General features: G+C 41.4%; 1 protein-coding gene across 3 annotated transcripts in view; it reads left to right on the top strand.

The window, feature by feature from the left end:
- RAB6A (RAB6A, member RAS oncogene family) overlaps positions 1–17,317 on the top strand; it is a 64,682-nt gene that overhangs the window by 31,380 nt on the left and 15,985 nt on the right. The window contains exons 2-6 of one of the 3 annotated variants that reach the window (XM_076328541.1): positions 7,312–7,370; positions 12,196–12,249; positions 13,624–13,740; positions 13,796–13,901; positions 15,814–15,925. In XM_076328541.1, the coding sequence (XP_076184656.1) occupies positions 7,312–7,370; positions 12,196–12,249; positions 13,624–13,740; positions 13,796–13,901; positions 15,814–15,925 (448 nt within the window). The remainder of the gene's footprint in view (positions 1–7,311; positions 7,371–12,195; positions 12,250–13,623; positions 13,741–13,795; positions 13,902–15,813; positions 15,926–17,317) is intronic. The other 2 variants (XM_076328539.1, XM_076328540.1) reach the window with 2 other exon arrangements.

Here is a 17,317-nt window from a genome sequence, read left to right as displayed (position 1 = left end):
GATTTTTCTTTGATTTATTGGGGACTTAGGGATGCAAAGAATTGGCTCGGATGGTCCTTTGGTCTGATCTCATCTGGCGTCTTGCATCAGGAAAGAAACGGCAGGATAAAAGAGGTTTGACAATAGAGCAGAAGTGGAATCAATGGGGGAAAAAAAATGCTTTAATTAGAGCAAGGAGGCGAGACCACATCAACTCTGCCTTTTACCTCTGCTCTCTGTGACTAGACTTGATGCTATCCTCAGAGTTCCTCAGCTGTGACTATGGATAAACTTAATCTTACCGAGAATTTGTTAGATGAATGCAGTCGTCTGGCTCTGTCGGTGTTTTCGGGATAACGAATCGGTTTTGTTTCTTGCTTTGGGGGAACTGAGTGAAATTTCCATAGCTTGACAGTGAATAGCAGAGGATGATTTTTTTTTTTAAAGAAGCTGCTTTAATCACTTTAATACGGCATTTCTGTTTTAAGAGCTCAGACTGACGTACCTAAAAATATTCTTCTTGATTACTGGCTCATACAGATCATTTAAAGTCAACTATGAGCATCCTCCTTTTGGGGCTTCTTTTTAAATAAAAATCTAAAAATGGTTTTCATGCATTCATAATTCAGTATATTGTTCTTAGCAGTGCTTTTTCCTCTTGCTGCCTTGGGTTGTCTTTTCCAGGTCTGGACTAGCAAGTTCTCTGATCCTCAGCATTAAATCTTTGAGTTTTAGCAACTCTTTTAAGCATTGGGTCTCAAGTACCAGCAAATCTGAGCATGAAACTTGATGTGAGGCCGGTAGTCAGAAGATCTCGGAGCTGTAACTTTCAGCAGGACTTCTTGAGTGGTATCGGGTCATCCGTTTTGAGAGTTGAGGGCAGAACGGAGTTTGACTTCTCAGTGAGAAATACTGTTCCTTGTCAGCACCTCAGTTATTGCTGGATTAGCTGTGTTATGCTGTGTCTAGTAAAGGAAATACTTCCAGTGAAGATTTTGAGGTGAGCTTATCTGTGAAAGTAAGTTGTAGTGTCACTGGGGTTTATCCTTCAACCAAATCTTAAAGGACTCTTGCAAAGGGCAAGTGAAATTTTGGGATTACGCTGCGATTTATCTGTGTGGGTGATGAGAAGGCTTTTTTCATCTTCCTCTCTTTAATTTAGGCTTTTAGCAAGTTGGATCTCTGTTACCAAGTCTGTCTCTGAGAACTGGGAGAGGTCAAGTGGAATTTTTTTAGCTTTACAATGAAAAGGCTGGATAGATTGATTATTTTTAAGATTATGTTGCTTTGCAGATGTTTCTTGGTTTATTTTTTATTGCTGATGCTTTGAAAGCTTGAACTCGAAGATGGAAGTGTGGCTTTTCTGGAAGAATCCTTGGACAAGATGTGAATCTCTAATATAAGAGAGGCAAGTGTGTGCCTAAGAAAATGAAATGGGGAGGTAAGGCCTGCTCCTCTTCCATACATCATATGGTAGAAGTGGCACAATCCCAATTACTTTTCCTTTGTAGGTCACTCTTGACTGTTGCCTGAGCCCTTTGCAGACTGTGCCTGCCAACAAATGACCTTCTAATCCCGTACTGGCAGGGAGATGATTTGTGTTACCTAATGGGTCTCCTCTATCCCTGGCTCTTGTGAGAGTCTCCCCAGTGACTCGTTACAGCACACAACATGGAGTGCTGCTTGTAGTGCTGCCAGCGGTAGCCAGTAGCACGTATTCTGCACGCGCTGGCGTGGGGGAGTTGTCATTATTAGTCAATGTCATTAGTGGTGGTTGGTGTTGGACATACAAATCTCCAGCATGCAAGGCTCCAGAAGTGGGACAAGGCAGCCTTCGAGAATCAGATGAACGACCTTGAAATCTCTCCAGTTGCTGCTGTCAGATCAAAGTTGCTGGAACTATGAGATTAGCGTATTGATTTCATCTTGCAGATGAATGCTCTTTCTGAAATAAGTGCTGGGCAGTGGCTCAAGGCTTCCAGACAAAGAGTATCGATCAGGTTGACTCAATTAGCTGTTGAAGGCTTTGAATTTGGGCCCTCATAGTTAATGGCAATTTCACTGATAGGAACTTCACAAGTTCCCGTCTTTTTAACTCAGCTGTGTGTCTTGGATACTTTGCTGTTTGCTGCCACTGATTAGGAGGATGTTAGTATTTGGGCATCTGCCTGTTTCTGTGCTGAACCAGTGATCAAACCTTTCCCTTTAGGAGTTTCCTATTTTTACATATCAGAACAGCCTACTTCTTTCTGTCCCATAACGTATTAAGACATTGCAGCTTATCAGAATTAATGCGGATGAATGCTTCCACTTACTGCCTTATACAGCAAAACACTTCTCTCTCTGCTCTTCCCCCGGCCTCCCAGAAGAAAGCACCACACAGGCCCTGCAGCGTGTTTCAACGTGTGGTGTTCAGGTTTGATGGTTAGGAAGGTGAGTACAGTTGCAGCTGGTGAGTACCTAGTTCAGTATGGGAGCCACCAGTGATCTCTAGGTCCAGATTCTTCCAGAGCTGGTATAGCTGAAGAAAACCATCTGAGCAAGTCGGATACAAGCTTAAAAATTCCCATTGGAGCTGGTTGCCTTCCCATCGAGGAGTGTACCTTGATAATCTGTGCATTTAAGCAATGGTGTCTGAGCCACAGCTTTGTGATTAGGAGCTGGTTAATGCGGACCTTGTTTTCATTGGATCAAAAGCTTGAAGGAGCAGAAAACTCATCTAACGAAACCCATGCTGCTGCTGCTGTTCAGCAACTTAACGACAGAAGAGTTTCTAAAATTGATGTTCAGGTGCAGTGTTGGAACAAATGGTTTCTTTGGTTAATCACTTATTTTCTTAGTTTCCCTCTGCTTCAAAAAATTCTCGGGTGCCTTGTGTGTAAATTCCTACGTATTTGGTGTAGGAATTTCCAACACCAAGAATAAAATCTGACAACTGCGTATCAAGGAATGGAGGAGAATCCACTGCCCAGCTGAATAGAGTTTAATTACCCTCACTTTTAAAATTGCGTGCCTTTTCTGGTAGGACTTTGGACTTGGCTTTCAGCTGTTAGATCTTGATCTACAGAAGGAAAGGAGGCTGGAGACCACCTTTCCTTATCACTAAGTTATTTCTCTGTTGTCCGTCACCTTTCAGTTGTTCTGGTAAACTAGGCAAGCTGCCTTTTTTCCTTGCCAAAAAGCTCCTTCTCACCTCCTAAATTGTTTGAGGTTTTTCCTCACTTGCTGTCAGTGTGTCCAGCAGAATCCCCCTCGCTGCTCCAGCCAAAACTGTGCACTGCAGTAAAACCCCATTCACAGCATTTCCTCCCCCACCTTTATTTCTCCAAGGATCATGTTAACTTCTTTTTTTCTTTTGTCCCAGCATACCAGAAATATTTTGGCCTGAAGGATGTTGTATGCTACCGCATCGCTGACTAATGCTGCCCTGGACATATTTGTGTGTGGAAATTTTACCCAATAGATTTAAAAAAAAAACAACTGCTTAATGAAATGAGGCTGCAGTCTTGACTGTCTTATCTGCTTCCTTTGGTTATAACCCCCAGATTGTTTGCAATACCCAGTTGTTTGCAATCTGTATTTTAAGCAGCCAGTTGTTCTTGTCTGTGTGTATTACCTTGTGCTACTTCTCCCTGCTGAGCTTCATTTTCCTCTTGAGGTCACTTCTGCATTTTTCAAGATTATTTTGAATTCTGATTCTGTCCTCTTGCTTGCAATCGCTCCCAAATTAATGCCTCCTGTGAATTTGATAAACATACAGCCAGCAAGACAGAAGAGAAAGCAAGTGAAAATATGGAATGGAGGGATTCAAACTCTCCTGCAGATCCTCAGTCGATAAATTGGTTCTTTTTTTGGCAATGTTCTTCATTATTGTTATATTTATTTCTTTTTGAAGTCATGCACAGGGGCTTAACACTCCATTGCAACGTTCCAAATAAAAACAGATGTAAAAATAAAACTCACCCAAGAGCCCAGGGGCTCGACTCCAAAAGCAAATGGTGAACTGTGGCTCAATGGCCCTTTCTTGTTGCTCTGCCAAGGGCGGGGAGAAAGATCAGCTGTTTCTGCAGGTTGTGGTGTGCTAGCTGCACCATGGGCTCTCCCTTCCTAAGGGATTATCCTTACTGGGAATTTAGTTTGTAACTGTTGTGTTAGGTCTGTCATAAACACAGTTAGCATGTTTAAGTACTTGGTGTACTCACAAAATCATGTGTGACAATGCTTTTAGCTATGACTAGCCCAGGGGCCTGTGCTGTGTGCCTCCATATGGGAGAAATGTGATCAACATAATTGACAATAGATTAATTTGTTTGTTTTCGTTCTCTATTCAAGCGCTCTGAAACAGGGCTTATAGCAGCACGGCTTCCACAGGAGAATCAGCATATGCATCCACATCACTTTAGTGTGCAACAGATGGTATATGAATCCTAAGGTGATTCATTCGGCTATTTTTTGTAGGGCTGGGGGTAGTTTCTGCCATTGGCAGGCAGGGCAGCATGTGTGGGGAGGCTGGGGAGAGGTGAGATGGTGTTAAGTATTAGGAGTGGCTCTTTTAAAGAAGGAATATTTAAAGCCTGTAACCCTCTGGACAAGGTATCTGTTTAGATTATATAAGCTTGTGAATTTCTGAAGAGAAGATTCACTGACTTTGCCTTTCAATTATAGATACAGTGGGAATTGTGGGCTTTCACTTCTGCCAGGATTTTTAAAGCAAGGTTTGTTGGTTTGGTTTTTTTTAAGGAGAAATGGTGATGCTTCAGTAGCCATGGTGGAATTGAAACTGTAAGCAGTTGGTATTAATATTGACTTGATCTGGTGCCTGTTGACGTACTGTGTAAAGAAAACCTTGGTCTGTTTGGAGAAGAAATGTCTTAGCACCAAAGTGCATTAAGACACTCTATCCAACGTTGGTTGAAGCAGATATTTAAATTTAAGCAAGCCAAGCAGCACCTTATTTTTCCCCTCTTTTTGTGAAATGAGTGAAGGTAGGGTGGGGAAGCTCCAGGAATATGAAATAGAGAATCTTTTCAGATTTTATAATTTCTAGAGAGACTCCCTCCAAGACATCTCAATGTATAGTGGGAAGAGAAATAATTTGCCAGAAGACTTCAGTGTTCTTCAGGGGTTGTGACTTACCAAAGTGGATTATTTCATGGGTTTGATTACATCCCCTTGCACCTCTAAAGAATTAAATTTGACTGTTTCCATCAGTGGCCACGTGAGAAAAAGCCAGCTTGTCTGTGGTGCCGCAAACCCATTACTGGGATTTATAGTGTGTGCTGCAGTGGGAAAGGTATTGAATTTGCTCATCTCTGTCCCTTGAGGCTTGTCGCTGTTGCTGGGTCTGGAGTGAAACCCTCCTCCTCTCGCAGCCCGTGGCTGTCTGTCCTGCACCAGCTTGTGCTGTCGTTCAGTGCATCGGTGAGGGCCTGGGACAAATTTGAATCGGGGATTCAGGAATCCTGCCCGTCTGAGATGCGTTGCTTCTAAAAACCTACTCACCAAAGGGAATGTTGGCTCTACCTTTGTGAAGGCAGCTTTTTAACTTTGTGGGAAACCTGATTGTGCCTATGGGGCAGAATATGTTAAAAATTCACACAGGAACTCAGATTTTGACTTGGGAAAATCTCTTTCTCAAAGGCTGTCTACTGGATTCCTGTTAGCACTTCTACAGAGTTAACTGACGTTTGCAGATGGATTAAAATGCTGCTTAAGTACAATACTGGAGATTTTGTTGAAAGTTTTATACTGAGATTTAAAAAAACCCAAAAAACAGACCCCCCCCCAAAACACCATTCCCCCCCCCCCCCCCCCCCAAAAATCTTGGCTTAAATTCCCCTGCTCTCTTGATGGTCACCCTTGCAGAGAACTAACATCTCTGGAAGCTTATTTGAAGAACACAGAACAAGCTTTGGCTTGTGCACATCTAACTGCCTTTTATCTGTACCTGCAATGTTTGATGGCTAACATAAGTCATACAGCTCTTCTCCTCTGCCAGCGGGAGATGGCAAATTCCAGCTGCAAGGAGGTTAGAAGAAAACAGCTGGAGGTGGTATATTCTTGAGTAATTTCAGTTGTTTCCTAAATAATTTGCCTACAATTAAGAGTGTTTAAACATATTGAAATGAGGCAGGTTGAGATGTTCCAGCTCTTGCATATCTTGCCGGTCCCCTCCAGGTGAAGATGGCGTGGAGCAGGAAAAAGTTGTCCATTGAGTATAAGTTAGGCTTTGTCCCAGCTCAGCTGTATCGTTGGTCTTACAGGAGTAGAACGCAACTGTTGTGGCAATGATTGTTTTAAAATGCACCTCTTGTTTGCCTTTTAAGGAAAATGAGATTACAAGGTAGTCTGATAACCTGTCTGGAATGTTACAATACACACAGTTTGTGTCGATCTCAGCTATGAAATGAGGATCTTGACATAGTTTGATGTAGTTTGTGATTTAACCTGGCCAAGCTGAGTCAGAGTTACAGAGGAGCTGCAGCATCACAAATGGCTGCATGAAAAAGGCTTTGCCTGTGTCTCTGTGACTATCAGGTGTGCCTGCACATGCTGCAGTGACACCTTCTGATTGCAGTGCCGACTGACTTCCTCCTAATGCTGAACAGCCAAGCAAATATACCGGTCACGAGCTGCCGCCATCGCTGGGGTGGATAATGGCATTTTTAACAGCATATGAACCTGCTTATACAAAAAGGTATAGTGAGTATGTTGTCAAAGGAAGGGTGAACTTAATGGAGTGGTAAGGACTGCAGGCATTGTGGGCCGATGGTAAACAAGCCTCTCAACAATGAAGCTCTTCAATCTTGTCTTATGCTACCGTGATGCTGCAGCAGGGACTGCCATTTGCGTGACAAATATGGAGAGTGAGACATTGAGGAGATGCGCAGCGAGATGTATTTTAAAGCGACATAGCTACCTTGTTTTATGAGCGAGAAGAGCTGTCTTGTTTATAATAATTTGTTGTAGGGGTTGTCAGACCTATTACATTTGTTCATTTAGTTCAACTAAAATTTCTGAATGACTTGGTAGAAACTGGACCGATCAAATTATTTCAATTTTCATCTCGAATCACAAATGTTTAAGAGTAAAACTGATGCTCAGGAATGATACAGGAGCCAACCTTTTTCAGAAAAAAATATGTCTACTAGTGACTTTGCAATTGTAAAGTCAAGTAACTGCTCTTTTTGATCGTAGGAAGTTTAATTGCACAGTATGGATCTATTGGACCCAAAGTAAAACTCCTCCTGAAACCATTTTTAAATCACTTGTTTAAACTTGCACTGAAATTGTTCCTTGAATCTGTGGTTGTTTTTTTTTTTCTTCTTCTAGTGGGGAAGACTTCCTTGATCACCAGGTTCATGTACGACAGCTTTGACAACACCTACCAGGTAAATTAATCCATATTACTGTCTTCTGTAAGGCCCCTCTGTTGCCGTGTCTCCTATTGCAGGAAGAATCCATTTGATTGCAGTGGATAAGAGTTGGTACACTGACCAAATTCTTAACTGTAAAATCTTCAAGCTTTGTATTTTAATAAACTTTCAGAATGGCATTTCAGTGTTGGATTCTGCTTGAGTAGCTTATGTGCTACTTTCAGCAGGATAAGTTATGGTTCGAAAGGATAGGCTTCTTGGGTATACCCAAGTAATAGCAGTTGTTAAGTCTGCCAGGGTTTGGTGTTTTTTTTTCCCCCCACCATTTGCTACCAGACCATTGCAAATGTAATGCCTCTGTGGGGAAAATGTGACAGGCACCTGTCTCTCTTAAAAAAGAAACAAGCTGAGCTGCGAGAGGTTCTGCAGTGGGGTGAACAACGACTTGTGGAGCAGAAAGCAGTGGATTGTAGGGCTGGGTGTGCTTTAGGACGCTATTTTATGCTGTCTGCTGGAACAGAGACCACAAAACTGGTGGTTGTGCACGTGCCCATCCTGTGACTGCTTATCTGTTGTTTAAACAAGATTGGGGTTGGCAAGGTTGGGGCTGAAGCAGTGGTTGTCTTTTATTCCAATTGGTCCTGCAGCCCCCTCACTACTTCATGTTTGGTGACAAATCAGTTCAAGTTGGCGCAAGCTAACTTGCTTAAATTCTAGGACAGCAATCATTGTTGCCCACTCCCAGAATTTAGGATGAGCTTGAAAAGGTGGCAAGCTATAAAAGTACTTTAGTTTCATAAAGCGTGTCTTCTCCAAGCAGAATGTGTTTCATGACTTGGTTACAGTCGGTGACGTTCTGAATACACTAAGCTGAGAAAAATCTGTTCCCTGATGAATGTGAAGGTAATGGGAAAAAAATAAGAAAAACGCTGTGACTCTTCTGTTACTTAGTGTCTCGTTTAAATCTCTTTACCCCTTAATGATTTCCTTCCTGACTCTTCAGTAATTCCTCATTGCTGCTGCTAGGCAAGTTGGGTAGAATGAGATACAAGTTCTCACTCAACTATGGGAGAAGCAAAGCTCCTATAGTGTAGGAGGGCTGGAGTACACATCATTGCTCCCAAGGGAGCAAACATCCTTTCAAATTCTACCCACTGTAATTACATGGACATGTGAATGCAGTTCTTTTATTTAATCTGTTTTTTTCCCACAGTATTTTTCTTTCAGGTCTGCTCCTTTTCTCTACGGAGCTTGCGTCCTAGTTCTTTCTTGAAGAGGTTTGACCCTCTGTGCTTTATGATAATATAGTTGTCTCTGTGGGAAGCTGGTCTGACATAATATACTAAATGATTGCAAAATGAATGAGTGGGACTTAAAACAGTAAGAAATCTTAAGGGCTTACAAGATAGCTTCAATTTAGGTATCACTGATGCATGTCTAGTTTGGGTGTTAATGTACTTGGTCTTTGGATGAATGACACTATACCTCTATTTTACTGAAGTCATGACTGAGGTAGGGCAATATGTCCTATTTTGCTATAACTGGAAGAAAGAATGAGTCATAAAAGCGCCAGTAATTTGGCCAAAATTACACCATGTGTTAGTGTCAAACCAGAATATAAATTTCTCAATGCCCAGGATTGTATAGAGACCTCTCAAAGCCAAGTACTTGAATGATAATGCATATCAAAAACCGTGTATGTGGTTAACTGTAGCTGTAGGTTGGTTGATGGGTGATTTGCTCATTCTGGACATTTCTGATAAATTTTGAATGCATATTTACTGAAAGCTGCCACAACCTGTCATTTGAACAAGGGTTTTTGTGTTCAGCTGGTAAAAATAGAAAGCTGCCGTTTAATAAAATCCGTGCTGTGCATTAGTTTTCTTTTGCTTGCTGCTAGATAAGAGGAATTCAGCTGTTGCCCATAGCTTATTAATAAGCTCGTTTCATGAAAGTGGCATTTGTGAATCAAACAAGAACTCGCTGTACTGTGTCAAGGAAACCCAAGCACCTGAAATAAAATTGTGCCATTGGTGGTGTCTATTTTACCAGGAGTGATTCCTCTCCATGGACATGCTGGGGAAGATTTTCCTTGTTCTGTGGCACCTTATGTGATGTATAATGAAAGGCCAACGTTGGCAAACATGATGATTCTGTGTGTGTTATGCAAGAGGAGAATTACAAGCCACGCTTCCCTTTAGCTTCAGCCTCTTGGAGGAGGGGAGAGGGAGGACAGCGCTGAGTTGAAACACTGGCCTATAACTTGAAAGATAATTCAGGTTCTTGCTTTGCCTCAGGCTTCCTTGCCTAGTCTTGGGTAATTCTGTGTCAGCAAGTGTAGTCCATAAAATGGGGTAACAACAGTTCCTTATTAGACAGTAGTGTTGTAAGGACAGATGGATTAAAAAGTGTTCTCATACACAGCCCCATCTTTTTTTGTTCTGCTTGTCTTTAAACTTGCAATTGGGACTTACAGTACATCGCATCATGTTCAGAGCATGCCTAGTTCCTGCTTGTGAAATGCTGTGCATCACATGGAACCAGCGGGTTAAACCTGCCGCCACCTTAATTACGATAATTAGCTTAGTTTCATGTCCATGTATTTTTTTCCCCATCAGTAAGCAGACTTTTCTTCTACTCATACATTGCACAGCTCTTCTTCACAACTGATCTGTAAAGATCCTCCAAGCGTTTTTGCTCCTTCTGTTAGAATTGTGACAAGATGCCTGTTTGTAGGTTACCTGTTTTAGTAAAAGTCTGGGACCTAGAGTGCCTGAATCCGCTCCTTGACATCTGCTGCTTCTCTGTATGGTCATGGTATGGTCAGAACAGTACAGGTGGACAAATACATTTGGCTGTAAGTTACTCCGAGTAATTCTTAAAGCTTGTTGGGGGCTTAGGTCAAGAGCCATTTCACAGCTTGAAAGTAACAGACCTGCCATACGTTCTTCTCAATGGGATTAGCACAAATATTTTCATCACCCAGATCTAAAATAAGTTTTGTGCTTGTCCTTTCTGTTGCATTTCCCATGCCGTGAGTGTTCAAGTGCAGGAATCTCACTGACCCAACGCATTTCTGCATGGCACTTGCATTTCCTCCAGGCATACAGAGACTTCTTACGGCAGCGAGTGAGCTTTAGAGCTCTTGCTGCTGTGCAGCTGTGTGGGAGGGATGGCATGAAGTACAGGCTGAGGCAGGTTTCGGGCTTTGCAGCTGATGTTCCAGCTCCTACTGAGAGCAGAGAAAACCTGAGTCTCTAGCAGTTTGTCAGGCAGAATGGGATCCTGACTTATATATGTGGTGTAAGATCTTAGGGGTTTTGTAGCTTTTCTTCTGTAAAGCGAAATCAAATAGACACAAGGGAAAATAGAAGCATCTTGGAGGCAATCTTCCGAGGAGTACCCTTTACCGAAACAATAGAAAACAAAAGTGGAAGCGAAGCATGTTGTTGCATTAGTCTTTTGAGGCTTCTTGTATCCACCTTACAGTTTCAGTATCATCATCTCTCTGATCTGGTGATGTCACGGTTCTTGATGACAGGTGAAAATCACTGGGTAGCCATCTTGAGATCCACCAGTATTTATTTTTCCCGTCTGCATCCCTGGAACTCCAAAACTGCTGTCCTGATCCAGCCAGGAAAGTTTGTTTTCTGATGTGTTATATTTAGTTGCAAATGGAAATTCGGTTTGGATTGTTCAGTTCTGCTTTTTTAGTTCATTTGCAACTGTTTTTTCTGTATTGCTCGCAAGCAGGCTGGCTGGCTCTGTTCTTTATTCCTACCATGTAAAAAATCTGGCAGAATACAAGGCATTAATTATGGGGATATATAGTGAGGGCATAATAGCAGTCTAACAATAAGGAGCATATACAGTAAAATACACTCTCCATTAGAAATCCCTGCTTCAGTGTGGGAGAGCAGGGAAGAAGTTGTATCAAGCCTCTCTGCCCTAGCTGAGAGACTTACCTCTTATCTGTTGTTTTTTCTTTTTCTCTTTTTAAATCAATTTGTTTGGAACGTCTTCCAGGCTCCATTGATGTTGCTGGGCGGTGCAGCTGCTTGAGATGCTCAGTGTCCTGCTGAAGCCAGGGCAGCCTTATAGCCCCAACAGGTCAACTCGGTTGTATCCCTGCTGCAAACAAACTCCTAGAGCTTGGATTCACCCTCACTGCAGCCTTGAAAAATGGGGTGAAAATCTTGTATTTAAGAAGCAGCTCTTGATAGCGCTTAGTAGTGCTTTGCTCTTTCTGTTAAACACACATAAGGATGTTCTACGCAAAGCTCCCACTAGTGTCTAGAAACTTGGATGCAGTTACGCTGCAGTGAGCTTTAGTATTAACTGAGCTTTAGTAATTTTGGGGGTCGTGTGTGCGTGCGTGCTCTTGTGTTGCAGCAGCTGTGAAGGTGTCCACCTTAGCCTTAACGAAAAAGGCTTAAAGTTAAGATACATTAAGATATTTGGCAGTCAGGAAGAATACAGTGCGCCCAGATATCCTGGTTCAGCTGATGGACACTAACTTAGGTCATACGCATAAAAATCCTTGCTGATACCCATATGACTGTATGGATTAAACTGCCAATATTCATAAACTGAAGTTAAGGTTAACAACTCTTTGTGCTTTAAGATATTGTTCTGGTTATGGATATTAAGGAAACTGCTTATTGAATCTTACTTATAGGTAGAGCTATATCTTGAAAGTAAGAAAACCAGCATATGTTTCTTGCAGATGCGCTACAGGTGCTGAGTTCTGATGTGGCAGTAATGCTCGCTCTCCTGAAAATCGCTACAGTTGTTCTGACGTTTTATTTAAGAGGTGTTGGTTTTTTCACTTTTTTTACAGGCAACAATTGGCATTGACTTCTTATCGAAAACCATGTATTTGGAGGATCGAACAGTGAGTAAGATTTTTGTTGCATTTCTCTATGTACAGTAGGAACGAGGATCGGCATCTGTTGTAATTGTGCAGCCCACAGTTCTGAGATCCCTTGGAAGTACAGACTGAGCCTTCATCTACCAGCTGCTTCCAGACTGACAAGTGCTGTGGAGACAGCTCCCTTCTCTGTTTGGGGAAATGGGAAATCACCATTTGGTTCATCTGTGGAGGGCTCATGAGTGCCATTTTACAAGTGGCAGAAGGTGCTATAGCATCATCCTCTTTGAAGAAAGAGATGATCTGGATAGTTTGAGGGGTGCATAATGGTGGGAAGTTGGGAGAAGGGGACCATGCTTAACCCCTTCAGTTTCTGATGTCACAAGACAGAAAGATAAATATAAACTGCCAAATGTTGCCAGTTAATAGCTAGCTCAATATTCTTAATATTACTTGTTTAAAAAGAAGGTTACCTTCAGTAGCGATCCACAAATGATACTTGTTTCTTAGCTTGGTGCAGTTCTAGTTCCTGAAATGAAATCACTCCTCTGTGGAAGCAAGCCTGTGGTTTAAAATGAGCTCAGATTCTTAATTAAGAAATTCAGCCATTGAGCTATTTGCAGAAGCAAATTGTGCAGTGCTGCATTAAGCTTATGGTGTTGTATAAACCCACAATAAATGTGATTGCATTGAAAGTGCTTGAGTGATGAGATGTTCTTTCCATAGCAAAACTGGCCTGTGCGCATCTTGCCATACATGTTGCTTTTAGTATATCTTGCCTTTTCTTTCAGAACCTTGATGGTAAGAGATGTTCAACCTCATCTGTGTGCATGTTACTTTGCAGTGTGGCTGAGGCTTAAATATAGAGTAATAACTAGCATTTTATCCTACTTGAAAAATTCACATTCGTAGCTTTTCCAGTGCTTTGACAGCAGCTGAAGGCTCTTCCTTTAGAATTACGGTGTGTGGTCTGATTCTTCCACCAGCAACCACCCTCCAAGCTGCTGGAGGTTACATGCGTGAGTCCTGAGGGAAGGATAGCAGCAGAGCATGAAAATCTTGTGTAGGCAGAACTGCAGGTGAACATTTGCCTTAGTTTTCTTGTTGGTCCTCTCAGTTTGAAAGCTGAGCAATTCTATTTCTCCCCTTCTGGAAGGGAAGCATTTTTTAAAAAGCAAAGACAGCGGAAAGCCAAGATAGGTGCACATATACCAGTTTGGCTACTACTAGCGCTTGGGAGAGATTGCTGTAAAGGAGACAGTATGCTGCCGCTCCCAGTCCCCAGTCATCTCCTGCATGAGTTTATAATTTTTATTTAGCTTTTTTCAAAAAGTAAAACTTATTTACTCTTTTATTTTTAGTGGCAGTTTGGCTTTTTTAATTTTCTCCCACCCACAGATCAGGTTGCAGCTGTGGGATACTGCGGGTCAGGAACGTTTCCGTAGCCTCATTCCCAGTTACATCCGTGACTCTGCTGCTGCTGTAGTAGTTTACGATATCACAAGTAGGTATATTGCACTGGGTTTGACCTTTTTCTTATTTTTCTTGCTTGTTTGACTGATTTTGTTAGGTACGGTTGCAATTATGGGACACAGCAGGTCAAGAACGGTTCAGGAGCTTGATTCCTAGCTACATTCGTGACTCCACTGTTGCAGTTGTTGTTTATGATATCACAAGTGAGTGGGGGGAATTCTGCATTTCTAATACTCTGCTCCTTTCATCCTTTAGCCTAGCTTTGCATGTCCTATCACGGTCATCTGCTTGTTCTTCATTCTGGCATGGAAAAAAAAAAAGTTTTCTTTTATTGTAGTCAAGTTTTAAGCTAGCCATCTGATCGCTGCTGTTGTAATGTATAAACTGTCTTACAAACGACATCATTTTGTAACCCTTTCCTATTGCATTCTCCCAAAGCCTTGAGTCCTAGACTGGTCTTGTTGCACTTTACCCTCTTTCATCTGCTTTTTGATCGTAATGTCACCTGTGACTTTTGGTCTCAAACACCTGAATCATGTTCATAGATATCTGAATTCTTTAATTAGAGACTTTGCACTGATAGCTGTAGCTTGCTTCACTCCATTTGCCCTCCCCCCCCCCAAAAAAAAACTGGGCATGGGCTGGGGGGGGAATGCATTAACATCACATTTTCATTTGAATCGGTCACTTTCACATTTTGCAATATGTAAAACTTACCACTAAGCCCTTATCCTTTAACAATTGCTCTTTCATTTCTTACTAAGGTATGTACATTTTTGTGAACTAAAATATTAGTGCTTTTTCAACCCTTCTCCTTCTGTCCCTCCCCTCAGTCCAGAGACCCCTAACTTAACTAGCTTTCTCTATTTACGAAGAACAGAAATTTTGTTTTAGGAGAACTAAACCTTCAGGCACTTTCGGTTCTAAACCGGAATTGACTGAGAGCAATGGCCTAATTCTATACAAATGCAAAAGTGCTCGTCCTTTGATTTATAAATACTAGAAGATTACAGCAGGGATACGGGCTTTACCTATAAAAGCTTTAATTGTTAAAAATAGTACTTTCATTTGAGCTAAAATTACAGGTTAGCTGTGAACTTTGAAATTTTTTTACTGACCTAGCAAATTCAAGATTACCGAGTAGTAAAGAGAAGAATTAAGACACTGGCAAGTGATCAAGTCTTGACTGTCTAGCATACAATATATTACTATGCAGTAGAAGCCATTAAAAAAAAAAAATCAATACTTGTCAAGAACTGCTGCAGAGCCGCCCCCCCTGCCCCTTTTTTAAGTACTGAAAACTACTTTGGCAGCTCAGATGCTCTTTGTGTAGCTAACTGGAAAATGCTGCGCTCTGTGGCAGCTTCTATACAACTCGTTTTTCCTTACGGGATGCAACTTGTCAAACAACACACTGTCTCATTAGATCAGGTTAGCTGCCTAAAATTCTTATCTTGCAGCTTTTAAGGACGTATCATTAAGAAAAAATGTCTGTGGATAGGCTAAATTTGTATTTCTGGTTCTACGCAAATGATTTGGAAACTCTTTTGAATTCGGTGTTCAGTGATACAGGAGTTGCTAGTATGTTGTATGACCCTGATATTTCCTACAGAACATCCTGAACCTAGCAAGTAAAAAGTGATTAAGCTGTACAAAATGTGTAGCTGGTATTAAGTACTTTTGAGAAACAGTGAAACTGTAGGAACCTCTTGCTGTAGATGCACGAGTCATGAGCAGTGTAGAATGCAATATCACATTAATCCCCATTCTCTATATAAAATCTTTTATGTTGAACCAAAAAAAAAGGGAACTGGACTAAAACACAGTGATAAGACTTCTTATTTTAGATGCTGTCAAAACCAAATTATAGATCAATTCAGTTCGCTCCCTGGCTTTGAATTCACCTGTAATGAAGTACTAGTCCATTTTAAGTTAATGCCAAAGTTTTCATGTACTTCAGTGTGGGAGACTTTGGGTTTCACTTGCTGATTCTTCATCACCCTATTATGCCAATTCCAGAGACTATGAAGCTCTTATTTGAGACTTACAGATGTATTTACCAGTGATCTGTGAAGAATACCTGCAGTGATAATTCTCTCCACTGTTCTCTGTTAGATGTAAACTCGTTCCAGCAAACAACAAAATGGATTGATGATGTCAGAACGGAAAGGGGCAGTGATGTCATCATTATGCTGGTGGGAAATAAAACAGATCTAGCAGATAAGAGGTATGGAGGAATAACTCATCTTTCAAATGCTTTTCTTAATCTGCTGCTGTTTTGTCCTAGACAACTATTTTAAAGAACACTTGTATTTTTTTTTCCCCCTAAAATGCTCAAGCTTGTTTTTAAAGATGGCTGTGACTAGGGAAATCTCAATTTTTAAAAACTTCTTTCATTTGGTTAAGCACAATTTTCCAGCGCGATGCTGTGAATGAGTTGAGGAACTGTCACCAGCTTGTTCAGATGTCAGGAGAGAATGGAGTGTTAACTACAACCTGCATCAGTGAATGAATAAGCTAAAGTCATAGAATCATTAAGGTTGGAAAAGACCTCTAAGATCATCGAGTCCAACCGTCGACCCAACACCACCATGCCCACTAAACCATGTCCCTCAGCGCCTCATCTACACGTCTTTTAAATACTTCCAGGGATGGGGACTCAACCACTTCCCTGGGCAGCCTGTTCCAATGTTTAACCACGCTTCCAGTAAAGAAATTTTTCCTCATGTCCAATCTAAACCTCCCCTGGTACAACTTGAGGGCATTACAAATATTCATGCTTAATAGATTTGCTCAGATAAAAATGATAGGTGCAAGTAATCCTCACTTTTAAAACTCTTCAGGGGTTTTCATAAGTTGGCAAACTTAAATATTTTTATCAGAAGTTGTGCATCTGCAGCTTTTGCTGCATTGTGTTCTCTGCTTATTCTGGGTTCATGGTATTCTTAACACAAATGAGTAAAAAGTCACAAAGCTAGATCAAAAGCATGAGAGGGAAGTACTCTGGATTTGATTGAAATCCCTGTTTCCTCAGAATAGCTTCACTTGTGACCCTTACTTGAGATTTATGACATCCTATTAAGAATTGTTTATGCACACATATGCCCCTCATATACCTCATGGATTTTTGTTTGGCAGTTCTTGAACCAAAGTTTCCCCCGGTTTTTGCTGTAGCAGACTGCTTAATGGGTGGGACACCTAGCCAGGGGAAAACAGGGCAAAATTCATTTGATATGAGGTGGTTATGCTTGGTCCTTTGTTAAAATAGTTTGATAGACTGCAAGTTGACAATTGTTATTGGATATTAAAATCTATTGATTGCTAATTGTTCAGACATAAAAGCATAGCTTCCCGGACAGGGGTGTGGGGAGCCTAGTTGGCCCACTTAGCTGTTCCACTGGAAAGCCGAGTTCTACTTTGGGAGCCAGGTGTGCCATAGAAGTCCATCCGATACGATGAAATGGTGACGCTTGTCTACAGCTGTGCTCAGTATGTGGCATCTGTATGCAGGGGAAAAAAAAACATGAAATGCTTTAAGAACGGTAATGAAGCAGCCACCTCCTTGGGTTGAAGATGAAAAATCTTAATTTTCAAGTTATTTGTCTGTTTTTTTTCCTAA

Source organism: Aptenodytes patagonicus, chromosome 1 (genome assembly GCF_965638725.1).
Source record: "Aptenodytes patagonicus chromosome 1, bAptPat1.pri.cur, whole genome shotgun sequence".
Taxonomy (NCBI): domain Eukaryota; kingdom Metazoa; phylum Chordata; class Aves; order Sphenisciformes; family Spheniscidae; genus Aptenodytes; species Aptenodytes patagonicus.
The sequence above is the reverse complement of the archived record's forward strand: the minus strand, read 5'-3'. Positions and strand labels throughout refer to the sequence as shown.